Source organism: Salmo salar, unplaced genomic scaffold, assembly GCF_965601325.2.
Source record: "Salmo salar unplaced genomic scaffold, fSalSal1 ptg000335l, whole genome shotgun sequence".
NCBI classification, from domain to species: domain Eukaryota; kingdom Metazoa; phylum Chordata; class Actinopteri; order Salmoniformes; family Salmonidae; genus Salmo; species Salmo salar.
Window position 1 is genome coordinate 85,876 of NW_027675353.1, and position 23,235 is coordinate 109,110.

The following is a 23,235-nucleotide window of genomic DNA, read 5'->3' on the forward strand; positions in this document are numbered from 1 at the left end:
AAAGCCTTGACATTTCAGATCTTTTTTAAAAGATTGGGGAATTTTTTACAATTAGGAAATAATATGTCATGTTTTACTAGTACCTCAGCCGGCATTGTGAATGGTTAGGAAATAATATGTCATGTTTTACTAGTACCTCAGCCAGCATTGTGAATGGTTAGGAAATAATATGTCATGTTTTACTCGTACCTCAGCCAGCATTGTGAATGGTTAGGAAATAATATGTCATGTTTTACTCGTACCTCAGCCAGCATTGTGAATGGTTAGGAAATAATATGTCATGTTTTACTCGTACCTCAGCCAGCATTGTGAATGGTTAGGAAATAATATGTCATGTTTTACTCGTACCTCAGCCGGCATTGTGAATGGTTAGGAAATAATATGTCATGTTTTACTCGTACCTCAGCCAGCATTGTGAATGGTTAGGAAATAATATGTCATGTTTTACTCGTACCTCAGCCAGCATTGTGAATGGTTAGGAAATAATACGTCATGTTTTACGAGTACCTCAGCCAGCATTGTGAATGGTGTCTGAGGCGGTGACATACTAGACCATGGCAGTAAATCTAATACTTAGGTGTTTTTAGGCATGAAAGGTCTGGGGTGGTTCTGTGGTTATAAGTTACATCTCTGGCCATGCTGGCAGGGTCTGAATCAAACCCAATATCCAGTAGGATTGATCTGTTTGATCCATTTGTTTGTTTCAGTTTCCAGTAGTTGAATCCTTTAACATATTGTTGATTTCAACATTTTTTCATTTTCAACAAATGAACTGGGTTGGTTGAAAAGTGATACTTAAACTTACATACCAGCACTATTTTGACATAGTGGAAGATATACTGTTTTTCATACTAAGATGGACCAAGATACGTGATGCTTTTGCACATATTTGTTCATTAGTTTTGCAAAAGTCTGCTGATTGTCAGTCATTGGGTTCATTAGTTTTATATGTTCAAATCAAGCTTTATTTATACAGCATATTTCAGACATGGATGAAACACAATGGCTTCACAGGGAAAAGAAAACAAAAAAACAATGAAAATAAACAGCAATATTTACCACAAACATAAGAGGATAAAAAAATGAAGAATAACAACTGAAAGACTAATGAGCATTCTAAGGAAAATTAATTGATTACAATATTAACAATGGATGTTATATTCAACCATAACGAGATGGACAAGCCAGCACAGGTGTAACACATTGACTAACTGAGGTGACACCAATCAGTGCGTCCTACGTGCTAACGGGCTAGACGGGCTAACGAGCTAGACGTGCTAACGAGCTAAAGTCCAACCTCAAAACATAAATGGAAAAACCAAAGCCTGTAACACCTTCCACCTTAAGACAAAAAATATATCCTATATTTTTGATGGACAAGTTTGCTCACCACCAACAGAAAACAACTTACATTTCATATTAAAATCAACAAAAATGCTTCCCTTCTACAATATAAACATGGTGTCCACTGGATGTCAACAATTAAAAACACGTATTTCTAAATAATAATATACAATAGTATTATTTTTTTCTCCTTTTTCTTTCTATAGAATCCTAAATCCCACTAGCTTCTAGAACTCTCCTCTTCCTAAAACTCACTAGATTCTAGAACTCTCGTCTTCCTAAAACTCACTAGCTTCTAGAACTCTCGTCCCCTTGGAACGAGCCCAAACAAAACTCATCTCCAATACGGAAAAACGTGCAGTCAAAATAAATTGTGATCCATGGCAACGGACTGGCTAAACACAAAACACTAAACTTTTTAACTGCCCACCCTTGAGACAATCAGCAACCAAGTTGTCCTCACCACAGACATGTCTGATTTCAAGAGGAAACTCCTGCAATATCCATAGTAACTTTCCACCTCACTGCAGAGCTTCTCTCTCTTTTCAGTGTTCACTAGATAGGCATGTTGTTGGATCGGGGCCCAGTCCCCAATGTCATGCTCTAGTACACTTGGGTTGGCACATCTGAGAATTAACCCTGATATTCTAAAAGCAGGGCAACAGTGATGCATTTACATTTAAGGGTCGCTGAACAAAGGAACACAACACTTATTTGTCATCACTCATCGATATCATGTTGAAATCAATTGTGCGAGAGGAGGGAGATGAGGTTGCACGTCCTGTTAAAACTAACAGCTCAAAAACCACATGGAATATGGGAATAATGTGTACATCACTGGTTAGAGTACAATTTGTAGAAAACAGCTAGCTACATTTTGAAGTGTTGCATTGTGATTCCAGTGCGTCACCAACGTGGTAAGTGTAACAGAACTCTTTTTTTGTTAGTCACTTTTTGTTAAATCACATAAATAGTAACTCTTCCATTTCAGAGCCTGGATTTTTCCCCCTGAGGCTAAAATCAATTGAACAACAAACGTTTAGGGTTCTACATTCTGACGTTATTGAAATACTCCTACTACAATGTTAAAACATTCTACATTGTGACATTATTTCACTGATATCATGAAACAACTCCTTCATGTAGTTTCTGATGTTTGATCAGAGATCTTTTATCAGAGTATCTCTTCCCACACTGATCACAGCTATAAGGTTTCTGTCCTGTGTGTGTTCTCTGGTGTTTAGTTAGACAGCTAGATGTAGTAAAACTCTTCCCACACTGATCACAGCTATAAGGTTTCTCTCCTGTGTGTGCCCTCTGGTGTGCCGTCAGACAGCCAAACGTACTAAAACTCTTTACACATTGATCACAGACATAAGGTTTATCTCCTGTGTGTGTCCGCTGGTGTACTATCAGGCTGTTTAGCTGAGTAAAACTCTTCCCACATTGATTACAGCTATATGGTTTCTCTCCTGTGTGTGTTCTCTTGTGTATAGTTAGATAGCTAGATGTCGTAAAACTTTTCCCACATTGATTACAGCCATAAGATTTCTCTCCTGTGTGTGTCCGCTGGTGTACTATCAGGCTGTTTAGCTGAGTAAAACCCTTCCCACATTGATCACAGCCAAAAGGTTTCTCTCCAGTGTGTATCCTCTGGTGTGATTTCAGAGTTTGTAGCCGAATAAAACTCTTCCCACATTGATCACAGCCAAAAGGTTTCTCTCCTGTGTGAATTCTTTGATGTATTTTAAGGCCTAGTGAAGAGTTGAATATTTTCCCACAGTCAGAGCAGCAGTGAGATTTCTCTCCTGTGTGAACTCGCTGGTGTTTCTTGAGGAGTTCTGATCTGGAGAGACTCTTCTCTGCCTCGTCAGCATCATGATGTTGTTGAGGATCCCCAGGATCCCAATAGTCCCGTCTCTCTCCTGTGAGAACAAAGTCAGGCAGATGGTTAAAGGTCCACAACAGCAGAAATCCACTGTTTATTTGAGGTAAAAGGTGATGCCCAGAGCGTACCCATGAAGTTGTACAACAATTGACGTCTGTTAAAATATTTGACAATTAAGACAGTCAACTTACCAACAATCATATTTTGTCTTGTTTTCACATTAGTAGAAACTAGAAAAGTTTTTAAAGTTGTTGAAACCCTAAGCAGTGTGCCAGATGACTTTTGGTCTCCAATATTGGCCCCTTTCTGTGTTTGCTAAAATTGCGACACGAGGGCGATGCGCACACAAAAATGATTGCAGAAACACTTCCCTGCTAATGAGGAAACCACTAGTTATGGATGTAGTATATCTGGTAATGAGGAAACCACTAGTTATGGATGTAGTATATCTGGTAATGAGGAAACCACTAGTTATGGATGTAGTATATCTGCTAATGAGGAAACCACTAGTTATGGATGTAGTATATCTGGTAATGAGGAAACCACTAGTTATGGATATAGTGTATCTGGTAATGAGGAAACCACTAGTTATGGATGTAGTATATCTGCCTGGAGCAAAAAATAGTGAGCAAAGATTTTAGTTTTCACAATGTATTCTGAATATTACAGCACAAGATCAGGAGTGCTACTCAAGGAAACTCACATTAAGCTCTGTGTCTATTCACTAATTCACCACCGTGGGGGAAAACTCAGGGGAGTTCTCATAGGCTGACAGCAAATATAGCCTCCATTTACAGGTTGCTTATGAGTGCATTTCACATTAAATATGGATTATAATTGTAAGACTCGCTTGAATCACCTACTTAATATGTTTGTGTTATTGTCGCATATCAACTGATTTATACTTAAACACTTCAACCAGTAAAATGCTCTTTGGCTAGCTTTAACATCAGCCTGACAATGAGGGTTTGTACACTAAGTGTTTAACAAATTGGCCCATAACTTCACCTAACAATAACATAGACCAACTGTAAGACCCATAACTTCACCTAACAACATAGACCTACTGTAGGACCCATAACTTCACCTAACAACAACATAGACCTACTTCACCTAAGACTATATATAATTTTATATTTCAGGTGAAACATGGAAACTAACATGTCTTTGTCATGACATTTCATAACCTGATCACCAGATCATTTTGTGAATAATCCCACTAGGCTACTCTGTAATGTGTTGTCATTCTAAATGTCCTGAATAAAGGAAAATAGCTCTGTGTGTTGTACAATAGCCTATCCATCAAGGAACAGTTCTCTACACATTATGAGCTAAGTATCTCTGTGCACAAACAGAGTAATGAGACCCTACTGTAAATCAGCCAGACAGTAACACATTATAAACATCGATTTGTTTGGGATGTTGGATCCAACGTGGAGCACGGCATAACTGTCTTTACCAGAGTAATGAATGAAGAAGCACTTTGGTTGTTGTTGCATGTCGTGATGTTTGTCATGTGACTGTCATTCAGAAAATGATTTCCTGGATCAGCTGATGATAGTTGAACATGTGACTGTAACTAAACAGCTACAGTATTAAGAATGATGTGTAATTATTGAAGAACGACGTTAATGACAGTATCTATTTGGGTGTTGTAAATAAAGTTAAGGTGACTCTCGGTTAGAACCATTGGATTTAGCAAACTCTGAAATTATTTAGGATTTCTGTGCCCATAAAAACTGTTTTGCCAGCGTAACATAAGGAGACACTAAATGTTACGTAGGTAGAGAGCATTTCAGAGATCTGAATACAAACAACTGTCCTAACAGGACAATAACCTAAACCACAAGGCCAAATCTACACTGGAGGAGCTTACCAAGATGACATTGAATGTTCCTGAGTGGCCTAGTTACAGTTTGGACTTAAATCATCTTGAAAGTCAATGGCAAGACTTGAAAATGGCTTTCTAGCAATGATCAACAACCAACTTGACAGAACAGGAAGGATTTTAAAAAGAATAATGAATATTCACATGAAGATCAGCCTCCTATTGGATGACATCACGACTTCCCATCAAGCCAACTCCTTGGAGGCCTTACTATGACATCACTCACTCCTTCTAGTTTGCAGTTGTTAAAAAAACACTATTTTGCCCAAAACATTTATTTGTTTCCCATTAGTGTGTTTATACTTTACTGTATTTATATATCACTTTTCAACAGGAAAAGTTTAAAAATCCCTGGAGGACTTCATGGACAATTCATACCGTACAAAAACATATTTGAGTGTAGAATGCCCTTTTAAAAATCACACATTAGTTCAACAACTGCAGAGTTTGTGTCCCTGTTTTATAAGATAGTACTCACTGTATTTACTGGTGTTAATCAGATCAATGTCCCTGTTTTATTAGATAGTACTCACTGTATTTACTGGTGTTAATCAGATCAATGTCCCTGTTTTATTAGATAGTACTCACTGTATTTACTGGTGTTAATCAGATCAATGTCCCTGTTTTATTAGATAGTACTCACTGTATTTACTGGTGTTAATCAGATCAATGTCCCTGTTTTATTAGATAGTACTCACTGTATTTACTGGTGTTAATCAGATCAATGTCCCTGTTTTATTAGATATTACTCACTGTATTTACTGGTGTTAATCAGATCAATGTCCCTGTTTTATTAGATAGTACTCACTGTATTTACTGGTGTTAATCAGATCAATGTCCCTGTTTTATTAGATAGTACTCACTGTATTTACTGGTGTTAATCAGATCAATGTCCCTGTTTTATTAGATAGTACTCACTGTATTTACTGGTGTTAATCAGATCAATGTCCCTGTTTTATTAGATAGTACTCACTGTATTTACTGGTGTTAATCAGATCAATGTCCCTGTTTTATTAGATAGTACTCACTGTATTTACTGGTGTTAATCAGATCAATGTCCCTGTTTTATTAGATAGTACTCACTGTATTTACTGGTGTTAATCAGATCAATGTCCCTGTTTTATTAGATAGTACTCACTGTATTTACTGGTGTTAATCAGATCAATGTCCCTGTTTTATTAGATAGTACTCACTGTATTTACTGGTGTTAATCAGATCAATGTCCCTGTTTTATTAGATAGTACTCACTGTATTTACTGGTGTTAATCAGTTCTCCAGTCTTCTCTTCTTCGTCCTCCTCTAATGTGACAGTCATCTCCCCCTCTTCATCTTTCACTCCAAAAACTGCATCTTCCTCCTCTTCTTTTACTGTAACATCCTCCTCCTCTTTCACTCTGAAGGCGTCTTCCTCTTCTTTCACTGTAACGTCTTTCTCTTCTTCTTTCACTGTAACAGCCTCACCCTCTACTTGTTTTTGTATTGAAACAGCCTCCTCTTCCTCCTCCTCTTTCACGAGAGCTTCTTTCTCCGTCCAACAGCCCTCTTCTTTAGCAGGAGGAGAGTAGCTTAGTGAACTCATGGTCGGGGATGTTAGCTAGCTAGGCTAGTGCTAACTTAACCAGCCAGCTAGTTGACTTACAACGTAAATATTACATTAAATGGGGTAGCTAGTTGTTTCCACATAAGTATGTTTAAATCATAGTGACAAATAAACCACGAAATTGTCTAAAGAACTTGAATGTTCCGACTTTGTCGGCTAGCGAGCTACCGAGGTGGCTGCAGTTGTTGAAGAAGCGTTCCGTCCACTAGATTATACGTCACACTAGAAACATCGCCTGAAAGACACATATCGCCATCTGCTGTCTGGAGGGAGGAAACGCAGTTGAGGAGGGAAAACTATTTTTATTCTTTCATTGAATTATAATATTATAAAGCAGTTTAGGGAAACGTTTTTTTTCTCTCCATTAAATATTAATATTATATCAACACGTACAAAGAGCAACAAGTGTTGTTTGATTAGTTCATTTTTTTATGAGAATTTAAAACAAACTCTACATCTACTCCACATCTGTATTTCTGATTCAGTCAAATAACTAGATATCAAAATAAGCACCTAGTTATTGATACCCTTGATAAAGATGAGCTAAAATTACTGTATAAAATAAATAAACTTTACCCTCTACCAGGATATTTTAGCCCAAAACCTGGTTACCTCTCTGCTAGGAGGCTGAAACTTGGCCATAAGTGGATCTTCCAGCAAGACACATCAACATCCACAAAGAAATGGTTAATTGAGCACAAAAATCAACATTTTTAATGGCCATCTCAGTCTTCGGACTTGAACTCCATTGAAAACCTGTGGTTTGAATTGAACAGGGCAGTCCACAAGCGCAGACAAAAGAAATCAAGGACCTGGAGAGATTCTGTATGGAGGAATGGTCTAAGATCCCACCCAATGTGTACTCTAATCTCATAAAACATTTCAGTGTCGTTTTCCTCCCAAGGGGAGGGTGCTGGAGTATTGAAAACATGGGTGGCAGTAATTCAGACCCTTACCTTTTGAGAATAACATGTTCAACTAAATCTCTTTCTCTGAGCTATTGTTTCAGCATACAATAATATAATTCACCCTTTTTTTTACATAGAAGTATTTGAATTCTTTATTTTATAGAGTTGTTTTTGCTCATCTTTATCAAGGGTGTCAACAATTTTGTCCCCCACTGTACCTCCATACTGCTGCTACATGGTGTAACAATACATCATGTAGATGTATATAATGAACAGACTAGGTCTATACTGCTGCTACATGGTGTAACAATACATCATGTAGATGTATATAATGAACAGACTAGGTCTATACTGCTCCTACATGGTGTAACAATACATCATGTAGATGTATATAATGAACAGACTAGGTCTATACTGCTCCTACATGGTGTAACAATACATCATGTAGATGTATATAATGAACAGACTAGGTCTATACTGCTCCTACATGGACTAACAATACATCATGTAGATGTATATAATGAACAGACTAGGTCTATACTGCTGCTACATGGTGTAACAATACATCATGTAGATGTATATAATGAACAGACTAGGTCTATACTGCTCCTACATGGTGTAACAATACATCATGTAGATGTATATAATGAACAGACTAGGTCTATACTGCTCCTACATGGTGTAACAATACATCATGTAGATGTATATAATGAACAGACTAGGTCTATACTGCTCCTACATGGTGTAACAATACATCATGTAGATGTATATAATGAACAGACTAGGTCTATACTGCTCCTACATGGTGTAACAATACATCATGTAGATGTATATAATGAACAGACTAGGTCTATACTGCTCCTACATGGTGTAACAATACATCATGTAGATGTATATAATGAACAGCCCAGGTCTATACAAAAAGTTTGGGGTCACTTAGAAATGTCCTTGTTTTTGAAAGAAAATCAAAATGTTTCATTTATTTACCTGTTTTTGTTTGTCATTATGGGGTATTGTGATGTCATTATAGGGTATTGTGATGTCATTATGGGGTATTGTGATGTCTTATGGGGTATTGTGTGTAGATTGATGAGGGAAAAAAATGATTTAATCCATTTTAGAATAAGGCTGTAACGTAACAAAATGTAGAAAAAGTGAAAGGGTCTGAATACTTTCCGACTGCACTGTATATATTGGGGAAGTACTTAGTGACATCACTTCATTAAACATGAGGTACAAATATATAACATAGGTTCACAATATCAACATTCAATGTATCAAAATATATGACCAATATATTATTGCCTTCCTAAGCCAGGATTCAGACACGGCCAGGACATCACACAGGGCCTGGGTTAACCTCTACATCACCCAAGGAACAGAGGAGTAGGATGAGGGTACGGCTAAAGGCTATCAGAATTGGTCGAATAGTGCGTTGGGAACAGAGAATAAAAGGAGCAGATTTCTGGGCGTGGTAGGATAGATTCAAGGCATAATGTACAGACAGGGGTATGGTAGGGTGCGGGTACAGTGGAGGTAAACCTAGGTGTTGAGTGACGATGAGAGAGGTTTCTCCTCAGGAGGCACCAGTTATGCTAGGTGAGATCACCGCATGTGTGGGAGGTGGGACAAAATAGCTCTCTGAGCCATGTTGAATAGGACTAGGGGCTCTGCAGTAAAATAAAACAAGGATAACTACCCTAAACAACAGTATACAAGGCATATTGACATTAGAGAGACATAAAGCGAGGCATAAAGCAATCACAGGTGTTGATTGGGATAGCTAGCTAAGACAACAACGGGTAAGACAACAGTTAATCAGCTAAGACAACAACAACAGGTAAAACATACAATCAAGCCCCGCCTTCCACAGGTGATGAGAGTGAGGCTTGGATTTATTCCTTAAATGTAATACCGCTCTTCACCGACCCAGGAAGGTGTTGTACCTCGTTTCCCTCCTTCAGGGAACAGTAATTATAGTCATAAAGTTACACTCCCTTTCAGTCGGTCAACTTCGGTACAACATACTATGGGGAAATACAATCATTCCCCATGCCGACCCAAACGGATACTAAATGAAACGGCCCCTGGCAGACCACCCAGACCTGACCCCGCAAGATGCTTCAGTTCTGTCAATTTATTAATTGGCTTTTGTTTGAAACACTCCTGTCAATGTTGAGTAAGGACGCACACCTGAATACGCATATAGAAGTACGACTAGTCTACCTGGCCTGTGTGCAAATGTAGGTCTATAAATGTGCCCATTTGGGGATGTCTGATAGTATTTCTGATTGTCTTAACGCACCACCACTAATGAGTTGTGGAGCTTCTCAAAGTATTTTTTTCTTCACATCAAAAAGCAAGTAAACAAAGTCTAATCAAAATCAATTGCAAATGAGAATAGTTCCTCAAAGTATTTAAAAAATATATTTCCAGCTCTCACCCTTTCGATAAACACTCAGCATAAAAGGGAAAAATGTAATGCTCTGATCCAGTGGAAATGTCATAAAAGACCTGATTACTTCTTATCCTTTGCACAAATAGCCTACAGCTGTGTCTGTCCAGAACTCACTGGCAGGGAATAAGGCCCAGAATATTTTATACAATGTTGCAGGCTTGCTATCACAAGTTTAGGAGGACCCAGTTGATAGTTGATATGTTTTAAGTTCGTTGTAGACAGGCCATGTGCAGCCAAAGTGATTTATAGGATATTTATTACCTGCAGGCTACAATGTTTTTATTTGTTGGCTTTATGTAGGTTATTTTTACATAGTTGGCAATAAAAATTCCTTTTAGATTTGTATAATTTTCTTTTAGATTTAGATAGAATGTAGATTAATCACAGACAATGATTTTAAAATCTTCCATGAAAATGTGCATATGAAAATCCTAACTGGCACCAGATCAGTAGAAATGGTCAGATAAAGTGCCACTCGAAATGGAAAAGGTTCGAGTCATCCCTCGAGTCATTTGTGTGTCTTAATTATTTGGTCAAACAGTGTGCTTAAAGCATCAGACCAGTTCAGTACATATAGTTGATTTTATTAAAACACATGGGTTGTGTCTATATATGGAAAAATATACATAACATTTCAACCAATCGATTGGTAGAAAGAACAGACAACTCTTGGTTGACCAAGATGTATTTTAGGTGGGGACAGCACTAGAACATGATGTTGGGGCCTCTGAGTGGCGCAGCGGTCTAAAACACTGTATCTCAGTGCTTGAGGCGTCACTACAGACACCCTGGTTCGAGTCCAGGCTGTGTCACAACTGGCCGTGATTGGGAGTTACAGTGAGGGAAAAAAGTATTTGATCCCCTGCTGATTTTGTACATTTGCCCACTGACAAAGAAATGATCAGTCTATAATTTTAATAGTAGGTTTATTTGAACAGTGAGAGACAGAATAACAACAAAAAAATCCAGAAAAACACATGTCAAAAATGTTATAAAATGATTTGCATTCAATGTTTGGGGCATTGCGACTGGTTACCTATTTTGATGTGATATGAAAGTATTGTGTGAAATTATTTTGATGTGAAAGTATTTTAAATAATTTTGATGTGATATGAAAGTATTATTTGAAATAATTTTGATGTGAAAGTATTTGAAATAATTGATGTGATATGAAAGTATTATTTCAAATAATTTTGATGTGATATTTAAGTATTGTGTGAAATTATTCTGAATTGATATGAAAGTACAGCGATTTATGTTTCTAGAAACGTATCGCAATTGAGAATCGATTCACATTTAGATGGAATATTTTACTATTTTAGCTGCCAGAGCCAGTCTACCTCTGAAAATAACATACAGTCCTTGGACCTTGAGGAGTAACGGGGGCAGCAATCAGCAGTAGAAACAATAACAAAGCGTACTCCCTGCCCGTTTCGGTAAAAAGCTGAGGGATGGAGCTGGAGAAATGTAACCATCCATGATATCAACATTATAGTTTTAACCATGTTTTGAGGATATACAGTGTTTGTTTATATTTACTGACAAACATTGGAGTAAAAAAAGCTTATATTTTGGGTTCTGATGGGGTACAACAGTTGAACTAAGCTCATGAGACATTTATAAGTGATTTCTTCAAGAAACAAATGGGTACATATCATTAATGTATAAGTCCCCAAATGGATGTAACAACTGCTGATTGCCCCTTTAAGAGAACATCTTGGGCTAATCTAATAGGAGATATTGAGGACTACAGTATTTCAGGCATTGTCATTGGATGCATTTGATCAATTGTTAACGTTTTGTTGATGGTCCACTCTTGATGTTCTACACGTTACAGTGAAGCTTCAGCCATTCCTACAGAACAACATTAAAGTGTAGAACCCCTTTACTGCATATTGGTTCAACGACTGCAGAGACGGTACTTACTGGTGTTAAACAGATCTCCAACCTCCTCTTCTTCCTCCAATGTGACAGTCATTTCCCCCTCCTCCTCTTTCACTCCAAAAACTGCATCCTCCTCTTTCTCTTCCGCCTCTTCTTTTACTGTAACATCCTCCTCCTCTTTCACTCTGAACGCGTCTTCCTCTTCTTTCACTGAAACGTCTTTCTCTTCTTTCACTGTAACAGCTTCACCCTCTACTTGTTTTTGTATTGTAACATCTTTCTCTTCCTCCTCCTCTTTCACTAGAGTTTCTTTCTCCATCCAGCAGACCTCCTCTTCTTTAACAGGAGGAGAGAAGCTTAGTGAACTCATGGTCGGGGATGTTAGCTAGCTAGCATTAGCGACTAGCCTAGTTCTAAGCTAACTTAGCAAACCAGCTAGCTGACAAACAACGTAAATATATCATTAAATGGGCCAACAAGTACATACGACAGAAGTGTGTTTAATACACAGCGACTAATATACACCAAACCAGTGTAAAGAGCGTGAATGTTGTAGCTATGTTTGCTAGAAAGCTACCGAGGTGTCTGACTAGCTGTTGTTGTTGAAGGAGCGTCCCGTCCACTAGATTATACGTCACACTGGCAGCATCGCCTGAACCTAAAAGACGCACATCGCCATCTGCTGACTGGACTGGGCAACGCAGTTGAGGAACCAAACGTTTATTTTTCATTTATTTCATAAAAGTTTAATATTATATTAAGTCGTTCAAAGAGAAGCATGTGTTGATTGATTCGTTTTTAATGAGTGAGAATTTAAAACAAACTTTACACCCACTACATATTTGCATTGAACCATACTTCTGACATGGATCATTTTGACCCCAGAGGCATATCTTTTATCATAGCCAAAATGAGGTTTATTCAATTCTACCAATTTTTCATGACTTTGTCAATCAACTTGTTCTTAATAAATCTAAATCATGGTTTAGTGTTTCTGTATCAATATGGACTTTTAACAAATTCAAATCCTTTGGAGTCATTTTGACCCCAGCCAAAAGCATCTTTGATAAATAGGACGTTTATTTCAAATCAAATCACAATTTATTGGTCACATACACATGTTTAGCAGATGTTATTGCAGGTGTAGTGAAATGCTTGTGTTTCTAGCTCCGACAGTGCAGTAATATCTAACAAGTAATATCTAACAATTTCACGACATATACCCAATACACACACATCTAAGTATTTGAATCTAGGTTTCTCTGTAGACATGATCCATCCCACCAGAGGGTGGAGGGGCACCTGTAACAGTGGTTTTGACCAGATAGACACCTGCAGACACACAGTATAGTGCCTCCCATGTACTCTCCTATGATTGGACTCTTCTATACCACGTATCACATGACTGTGTACAAAACTGCATTCATTAAGTATTCAGACCCCTTCACTTTTTAAACATTTAGTTACATTACAGCCTTATTCTAAAGTTGAATAATTTTATAATTGAATAATCAATACCCCATAATGAGAAAACAAAATCATTTTTAAAAAACATTTTTCCAAATGTATTTACTTAAGTATTCAGACCCTTTGCTATGAGACTCGAAATTGAGCTCAGATGCATCCTGATTCAATTGATCTTCCTTGAAATGTTTCTACAACTTGATTGGAGTCCACTTGTGTTAAATTCAATTGATTAGACATGATTAGGAAAGGCACACAACTGTCTATATAAGATCCCACAGTTTACAGTGCATGTCAGAACAAAAACCGAGCCATGAGGTCAAAGGAATTGTCCATAGAGCTCTGAGACAGGATTGTGTCGAGGCACAGATCTGGGGAAGGGTACCAAAAAATGTCTGCAGCATTGAAGGTCCCCAAGAACACAGTTGCCTCCATCATTCTTAAATGGAAGAAGTTTGGAACCACCAAGACTCTTCCTAGAGCTGGCCGCCTGGCCAAACTGAGAAATCGTGGGAGAAGGGCCTTGGTCAGGGAGGTGAACAAGAACCCGATGTTCACTCTGACAGAGCTCCAGAGTTCCTCTGTGGAGATGGGAGAACCTTCCAGAAGGACAACCGTCTCTGCAGCACTCCACCAATCAGGCCTTAATGTATCAATGATTAAATTGTCAAAATGTATTTCAATGGACAATTCAGTGAACTGTTCTGTGAAAGGTGTTGGCTAGAGATGACATGCAGGAGCTTGCAGGGATTTGTAGTCTTGCATGTCGTCTACTTTGATGCTAATTAGCATTTTAGAATCCGAGAGTAAAGAGACACAAATATATTGATACAAGTATTTGTATTGATTATGGATCACCATTAGTTCCTGCCAAGGCAGCAGCTACTCTTCCTGGGTTTTTATTAAGGATCTCCATTAGTTACTGTCAAGGCAGCAGCTACTCTTCCTGGGGTTTATTATGGATCCCCATTAGTTCCTGCCAAGGCAGCAGCTACTCTTCCTGGGGTTTATTATGGGTCCCCGTTAATTCCTGTCAAGGCAGCAGCTACTCTTCCTGGGGTTTATTATGGATCCCCATTAGTTCCTGCCAAGGCAGCAGATACTCTTCCTGGGGTTTATTATGGATCCCCATTAGTTCCTGCCAAGGCAGCAGCTACTCTTCCTGGGGTTTATTATGGATCCCCATTATTTCCTGTCAAGGCAGCAGCTACTCTTCCTGGGGTTTATTATGGATCCCCATTATTTCCTGTCAAGGCAGCAGCTACTCTTCCTGGGGTTTATTATGGATCCCCATTAGTTCCTGTCAAGTAAGAAGTATGGTTAGGGAGCGGGCCAGCCTGCCTGAACCACCCCTTTCAAGCAAAAGGTATAAATGATGGGTTATGAACTAACAGGTATAAATGATGGGTTATGAACTAACAGGTATAAATGATGGGTAATGAATTAACAGGTATAAATGATGGGTTATGAATTAACAGGTATAAATGATGGGTTATGAATTAACAGGTATAAATGATGGGTTATGAATTAACAGGTATAAATGATGGGTTATGAACTAACAGGTATAAATGATGGGTTATGAATTAACAGGTATAAATGATGGGTTATGAATTAACAGGTATAAATGATGGGTTATGAACTAACAGGTATAAATGATGGGTTATGAATTAACAGGTATAAATGATGGGTTATGAACTAACAGGTATAAATGATGGGTTATGAATTAACACATCCCCTGCGAGCCCAGGCATTTCAATACCTTCAGGATTTCTTACGGTCCATGTGCAATGTATATGGTTATCTCTGTCTCTCTCTCCATCTCTTCTTTAACAAGCAGCCATGTTGTTGTCATTCCACTAGGGACCTGTTTTCAGCATTTTAAGTCTCCAGTCAATAACCGGTGCACTGGAATAATCCCTCTACACCCTCTACACATGTACTGCACTGGAAATATCCCTTTACACATGTACTGCACTGGAAATATCCTTCTACACATGTACTGTACAGGAATTATCACATTGGCTGGCAGAAACTTACAGTTTTTTTTATTGGGCCATCAAAGCTGTCTCAGTGAGAGACTAGTTGATTATGGACTAACAGTCTAACAGTCTGAAGGTCACAACTCATGTTATTCTGGTTAAACAGTGAGAGACTAGTTGATTAAAAGGGGGGATTTTTTTTACAATTAGGAAATAATATGTCATGTTTTACTAGTACCTCAGCCAGCATTGTGAATGGTTAGGAAATAATATGTCGTGTTTTACTCGTACCTCAGCCAGCATTGTGAATGGTTAGGAAATAATATGTCATGTTTTACTCGTACCTCAGCCAGCATTGTGAATGGTTAGGAAATAATATGTCATGTTTTACTCGTACCTCAGCCAGCATTGTGACTGGTGTCTGATGCAGTGACATACTAGACCATGACAGTAAATCTAATAATTAGGTGTTTTTAGTCATGCATGAAAGGTCTGGGGTGGTTCTGTGGTTATAAGTTACTGACCTTGGAATACATTTCTGGCCATGCTGGCAGGGTCTGAATCAAACCCAATGTCCACCTGGTACACTGACAGGGTCTGAATCAACCCAATGACCACCTGGTACACTGACAGGGTCTGAATCAACCCAATGTCCACCTGGTACACTGGCAGGGTCTGAATCAAACCCAATGTCCACCTGGTACACTGGCAGGGTCTGAATCAAACCCAATGTCCACCTGGTACACTGACAGGGTCTGAATCAACCCAATGTCCACCTGGTACACTGACAGGGTCTGAATCAACCCAATGACCACCTGGTACACTGGCAGGGTCTGAATCAACCCAATGTCCACCTGGTACACTGACAGGGTCTGAATCAAACCCAATGTCCACCTGGTACACTGGCAGGGTCTGAATTAAACCCAATGTTAAGGGGAGGGTAGATTGGTCAAGAGGGTGATGATTATTGTTGTTCTACTGCCTGATTGTTATGCAACAACACTGTTTACAAAAGCTTTGTTAAATCAGCACAACAGTTTTCAGCTGTGCTAACATAATTGCAAAAGGGTTTTCTAATGATCAATTAGCCTTTTAAAATGATAAACTTGGATTAGCTAACACAACGTGCCATTGGAACACAGGAGTGATGTTTGCTGATAATGGGCCTCTATACGCCTATGTAGATATTCCATAAAAAATTTGTCGTTTTCAGCTACAATAGTCATTTACAACATTAACAATGTCTACACTGTATTTCAGATCAATTTGATGTTATTTTAATGGACAAAAAATGTGACTTTCTTTAAAAAACAAGGACATTTCTAAGTGACCCCAAACATTTGTTACACCATGTAGGAGCAGTATAGACCTAGTCTGTTCATTATATACATCTACATGATGTATTGTTACACCATGTAGCAGCAGTATAGACCTAGTCTGTTCATTATATACATCTACATGATGTATTGTTACACCATGTAGCAGCAGTATAGACCTAGTCTGTTCATTATATACATCTACATGATGTATTGTTACACCATGTAGGAGCAGTATAGACCTAGTCTGTTCATTATATACATCTATATGATGTATTGTTACACCATGTAGGAGCAGTATAGACCTAGTCTGTTCATTATATACATCTACATGATGTATTGTTACACCATGTAGGAGCAGTATAGACCTAGTCTGTTCATTATATACATCTACATGATGTATTGTTACACCACGTAGGAGCAGTATAGACCTAGTCTGTTCATTATATACATCTACATGATGTATTGTTACACCATGTAGGAGCAGTATAGACCTAGTCTGTTCATTATATACATCTACATGATGTATTGTTACACCATGTAGGAGCAGTATAGACCTAGTCTGTTCATTATATACATCTACATGATGTATTGTTACACCATGTAGGAGCAGTATAGACCTAGTCTGTTCATTATATACATCTACATGATGATGTATTGTTACACCATGTAGCAGCAGTATAGACCTAGTCTGTTCATTATATACATCTACATGATGTATTGTTACACCATGTAGGAGCAGTATAGACCTAGTCTGTTCATTATATACATCTATATGATGTATTGTTACACCATGTAGGAGCAGTATAGACCTAGTCTGTTCATTATATACATCTACATGATGTATTGTTACACCATGTAGGAGCAGTATAGACCTAGTCTGTTCATTATATACATCTACATGATGTATTGTTACACCACGTAGGAGCAGTATAGACCTAGTCTGTTCATTATATACATCTACATGATGTATTGTTACACCATGTAGGAGCAGTATAGACCTAGTCTGTTCATTATATACATCTACATGATGTATTGTTACACCATGTAGGAGCAGTATAGACCTAGTCTGTTCATTATATACATCTACATGATGTATTGTTACACCATGTAGGAGCAGTATAGACCTAGTCTGTTCATTATATACATCTACATGATGTATTGTTACACCATGTAGGAGCAGTATAGACCTAGTCTGTTCATTATATACATCTACATGATGTATTGTTAGTCCATGTAGGAGCAGTATAGACCTAGTCTGTTCATTATATACATCTACATGATGTATTGTTACACCATGTAGGAGCAGTATAGACCTAGTCTGTTCATTATATACAGCTACATGATGTATTGTTACACCATGTAGGAGCAGTATAGACCTAGTCTGTTCATTATATACATCTACATGATGTATTGTTACACCATGTAGGAGCAGTATAGACCTACAGTAGCTAATTGCTAATTTAGATGTTGTTTGACTTAATGATGGTAGGTTTGGTCGATGTGTTGATGGTAGTTGTGGTAGGTAAGTTTGGTAGGTGTGGTAATGAAATATACAGTAGGAACATGGTGATGGTAGGTGTGGTAGTTGTGGTTTGTAGGTTTGGTGATGGTAGGTTTGGTCGATGTGTTGATGGTAGTTGTGGTAGGTCGGTGTGGTAGGTGTGGTAGTTGTGGTAGGTAGGTGTGGTAGTTGTGGTAGATAGGGGTGGTAGTTGTGGTATGTAGGTGTGGTAGTTGTGGTAGGTAGGTTTGGTGATGGTTGGTTTTGTAGTTGTGGTGGGTGTGGTAGGTGTGGTGATGGTAGGTGTGGTAGTTGTGGTAGGTCGGTGTGGTAGATGTGGTAGTTGTGGTAGGTAGGTTGGTGTAGTAGTTGTGATAGGTAGGTGTGGTAGTTGTGGTAGTTGTGATAGGTAGGTGTGGTAGTTGTGGTAGATAGTGTTGGTAGTTGTGGTATGTAGGTGTGGTAGTTGTGGTAGATAGGGGTGGTAGTTGTGGTACATAGGTGTGGTAGTTGTGGTAGGTGTGGTGATTAGGCTTGGGCTGTATCCAGATTTTCATATTGTCATACCGTCCTTCTCTCATACCAGGATTTGAAGTACTACCAGCATAGCACATGAGGGGATGCTAAAAACACAAGAAAAGCCTATGGGCATCTATTTCCAGAATCCTAACAAATTAGCACAAACTGTTAGCAAATTCACATAGACGCTGTTAGCTAAATGCTAACAACTGAAAACGAACAAACTAATTGCAAAGCAGTGGAGGCTTCTGAGGGGAGGACAGCTCATAATAATTTCTGGAATGAAGTCAATTGAGTGGTATCAAACACATGGAAACCACATCTTTGATGGGTTGATACCACTCCATTGACTCCATTCCAACCATTATTATGAGCTGTCGTCTCCTCAGCAGCTTCCACTGTTGCAAAGAAAGGCAAATCCAGCTCATAAAGTTATGTCAGGGATAATCAACGAGGGACTATGTGTTCTATGGTAAATAATGAACACTGTGGAACTGACCTTCCATGGATTTGCATTATTTTCCAGAGAACCATAAAGCCCTGAGTTGATTATCCCTTTTATACCATGGCTATAATTTAACACATTTGCTGGTAGAAATGTGTTCATTTGCCGGTAGAAATGAGTTCAACATCCACTGAAGTAGCTAGCAAGTTTACTAGATAGCTACAATAGTTGCCTTGGTAACCAAACAAACATACTTGCTAGTTTAGATAACCAAACCATCAGTCCTAGCTTGCTATTCTAAAAACCTAATTCAACAATACCAATACTGTTTTCAATTTGACTTCATTTGTTATGTCCAAAAGTCCAAACATAATTGCAGTTGATTGAAGGCATGACGTCCCTGAACCAATAACAGTTGGTTGTATTCATGAAAGTCTTATGGGGTGGAAGATATTGATGTTTTTTTAAAGTATTTTTTATTTTAAGTGATTTATTTTACATTTTGTAGATTTTATAGAAGTAAAAAAAAAAGTGACTAATTGTATTGGAGAGAAGAGGTCTCTTTACAGTGTCAAATTTATTTGAGATCTCTATGCCATGTAGTTGAGAAGGAATTTATATTTTTCATTTACAGGCAATTGTTTGCGTTGCAGTTTTAAGACGGTTCCTTAACCCTCTGAGCAGAGGATAGCACATTTTTAGCTACATTTCACCTCCAAAAAGTAAATAGGTTCTACATAAAGCTGTCCCAACTATTTGTGGGCACCGTTTGTCACCGTTATAGTGCAATTTATGTGTATAGAGGACTCATCTCTAATATAACATGTCACACATTGTGTCAGACTGATGGAATGTTAGGTGTCTCATTGAAAGTCTAACATCTACCATGACTACTGGATGTTTCAATTCTAATAAATAACAACAATCCACACCGTAACAACAATATTGCTTTTTTAATAACTGCTTTTATTAAAGCGTACAACTTTGCTAATGAAAATGACATCAACAAACATCACTGGCCTGACTTGAGCAGCTCTGCCCGGGGATGGAGCCAGCAACTTAGCTGCTACCGGTCCGGTCCAGGCTACCTGCAGACCTCCTCCCAGACCTCCTTTTCAGCACCTCCCCTTAACAGGTGAGGTGGTGGAAATGATCAGAGTTGCGTTCAACTTGAATAAAGATGAGAAACTCTGGTCTGTGGAGCCACTGGTCTGAGGGGAGGACTTCTGTTTAAACCATGTCCATTTGGGGATATTTTCTAGGACAGTAGAGGTGGTGAGCAGAGATGAATTCAACTTGGATAAAGATGAGAATCTCTGCTCTGGGGAGGAGAGTCACTGACCTTAGATGGTTTGTTGCCTTGATAAAGAGGATACTTTCTGGCTTGAGGAGAATATCATGTTTTGTGGAGGAAATGTGGCTTGATGACTTAAAGAGGAGGAGGAATTATTGGGTGACACTTTTAATTACCAATGTAACCTCAGTGGAACTGTGGCTTCATCGAGTTCCAGCTCTAGGCAGACAGCACGTCAGGAATGCTGTAAGACATCACAGAGACAGGTAAGTATCTATATATTTACATGTGTGTTGCATGTACACTAAACCCTCACATTTGGATAATGTCACTTTTAAAGTGACAACATATATATAAACAGTGTAACATGAATAAATCAAATCAAAAATACATGTTTAAACATTATTTACCTCATCTTAATTCTCTTCCAGATGCCTGGCCTTTTCTTGTTCTTGGAGGTTGGCTCTGAAGTTTCAGCCTCTCCTGGAGCTTCTAGCTGCTGGTTCTCTGGCTCCCCCTGCTGGTTCTCTGGCTCCCCCTGCTGGTTCTCTGAACTCCCCTCCTGGTTCTCTGGCTCCCCCTGTTGGTTCTCTGAACTCCCCTCCTGGTTCTCTGGCACCCCCTGTTGGTTCTCTGAACTCCCCTCCTGGCTCTCTGGCACCCCCTGTTGGTTCTCTGGCCACTCCTTCTGGTTCTCCGAACTCCCCTCCTGGTTCTCTGGCACCCCCTGTTGGTTCTCTGGCCACTCCTGCTGGTTCTCTGAACTCCCCTCCTGGCTCTCTGGCACCCCCTGTTGGTTCTCTGAACTCCCCTCCTGGCTCTCTGGCACCCCCTGTTGGTTCTCTGAACTCCCCTCCTGGCTCTCTGGCACCCCCTGTTGGTTCTCTGGCCACTCCTGCTGGTTCTCCGAACTCCCCTCCTGGTTCTCTGCCCATGCCTGCTGCCTCCTTGGCCCCTCCTGCTGGCCATCTCCAGATCCAACAGGCTCTTGGCTTACTTGTTGGCCTGTGGCCCATCCCGGCAATGCCTGACCGTGGTTGGAATCGTGGCTGTGTTGGGTGGTTAGACACCGGGTGTTGATTTGAGCATCAGCCTCCAGATTCATCTGCTCCAGGTACTTTTCCATCATCCTCTCCCTCTCCTCCTTCAGATTCTGATGAGTCCTTTTTTTATGCAGGGACTGCTCTCTCCACTGCTTATTGAAATCCTCCAACTTCTTCCTTCTCTCCTCATCCTTCAGCAGCTCCTTCCTCTTCTCCCTCTCTCTCTCTGCCCGGGTCATGGTGGATATTACCCTTGGGTGTCCAGGGAAGGCTGGGAGGGGAGAAGAAGTAGAGTTCACATTCAACTTAGTGGATCTGGTATCAACTTAAATGTAATGGACACAGGGAATTAAGAATAGAAAACACAGTTGGAGCTCAATGATTCTTTAATCTTTTCAATTGAGCAAGGCATGGAATTTGTCAATGAAGTGCAATAATTCCCATCCCGAATTGACCTGACCCTAAGTTGAACATGAGCCCCAAATGGCACCTATTCCTTGTATAGTGCCAGGGCCTATGTGATAGCTTAGGGCTCCATGGCAACTAGGGGACCCCCGACCCCCCCAAAACCCTTTTTTGTGTGTGTTTTTTAGGAACTCTTTCTGGGTCTCTACTTAGTCTTGAGAGTTAGACTAGTAGATGACATAAGGTATCATTTAAAAACGTGGTTGTTACATCAGCAGTATTTTTCTTGTTATGTCAGTCAGTCACTCAATTAGCCATGTCAGCTAACATATTCTTTGGACAGAAGTTTTATATTGAAACAATGATGCAACATGATGACTGGCCTGGAACTTATGTGTGTAGAGGAGACTAAAGAGGATGATGTCATAAGCAGAGGTAAAACAGGTCTTACCTATGTGGACGATCTTATAGCCCTCCTCAGCCTCTCTCTGATACGTTCTCTCGATCTTTTTGAGGTTCCTCTTCTCCCACTTCTTATTCACCCAGTCCACAGCTCTCCTTCGGATACTTTTATCAGGTGGGAGAATGTCCTCCTTGTCATCTTCCTTCTCCTCCTCCTCTTCACTGTTCTCTGTCTCACCCATCTTGTAATTCCCAGGGATCTCTCTTCTTTCCTCTTCTGACATCTCCTCTCTTATGTTTGCCTTTATGATGTTCTCTCTCTCTCTGATTAAAGCTAAATGGCTCTTCAATGGCTCTCTGCCTCTCCTCCTCTCTCTTTTCCTCTCTCTGCCTCTCCTCCTCTCTCTTTTCCTCTCTCTGCCTCTCCTCCTCTCTCTTTTCCTCTCTCTGCCTCTCCTCCTCTCTCTTTTCCTCTCTCTGCCTCTCCTCCTCTCTCTTTTCCTCTCTCTGCCTCTCCTCCTCTCTCTTTTCCTCTCTCTGCCTCTCCTCCTCTCTCTGCCTCTCCTCCTCTCTCTTTTCCTCTCTCTGCCTCTCCTCCTCTCTCTTTTCCTCTCTCTGCCTCTCCTCCTCTCTCTTTTCCTCTCTCTGCCTCTCCTCCTCTCTCTTTTCCTCTCTCTGCCTCTCCTCCTCTCTCTGCCTCTCCTCCTCTCTCTTTTCCTCTCTCTGCCTCTCCTCCTCTCTCTTTTCCTCTCTCTTTCTCTCCTCCTCTCTCTTTTCCTCTCTCTTTCTCTCCTCCTCTCTCTTTTCCTCTCTCTGCCTCTCCTCCTCTCTCTTTTCCTCTCTCTGCCTCTCCTCCTCTCTCTTTTCCTCTCTCTGCCTCTCCTCCTCTCTCTT

At 39.6% G+C, this 23,235-nt stretch overlaps 1 protein-coding gene across 1 annotated transcript; it reads right to left on the reverse strand.

The window, feature by feature from the left end:
- Positions 1 to 20,710: 20,710 nt before the first annotated feature.
- On the reverse strand, positions 20,711 to 22,583 carry LOC145875768 (uncharacterized). Its single transcript, XM_082971583.1, has 4 exons — positions 22,391 to 22,583; positions 21,321 to 21,805; positions 20,902 to 21,071; positions 20,711 to 20,735 (listed from the first exon to the last, which is right to left on the reverse strand). Exons 1-4 carry the CDS (start codon positions 22,581 to 22,583, stop codon positions 20,711 to 20,713), a joined length of 873 nt encoding a protein of 290 aa, XP_082827709.1.
- Between the last annotated feature and the right edge of the window lie 652 nt (positions 22,584 to 23,235).

Bases quoted from the DNA above. Each gene is read 5' to 3' on its own strand.
- LOC145875768 (XM_082971583.1), bottom strand. From the start codon at position 22,583: ATGGGTGAGACAGAGAACAGTGAAGAGGAGGAGGAGAAGGAAGATGAC. The intron at 21,806-22,390 runs GTAAGACCTGTT...CTCCCCTCCCAG, and splicing joins CTATAAGATCGTCCACATAG to CCTTCCCTGGACACCCAAGG. The intron at 20,736-20,901 runs GTAAATAATGTT...GATGTCTTACAG, and splicing joins TGGAAGAGAATTAAGATGAG to CATTCCTGACGTGCTGTCTG.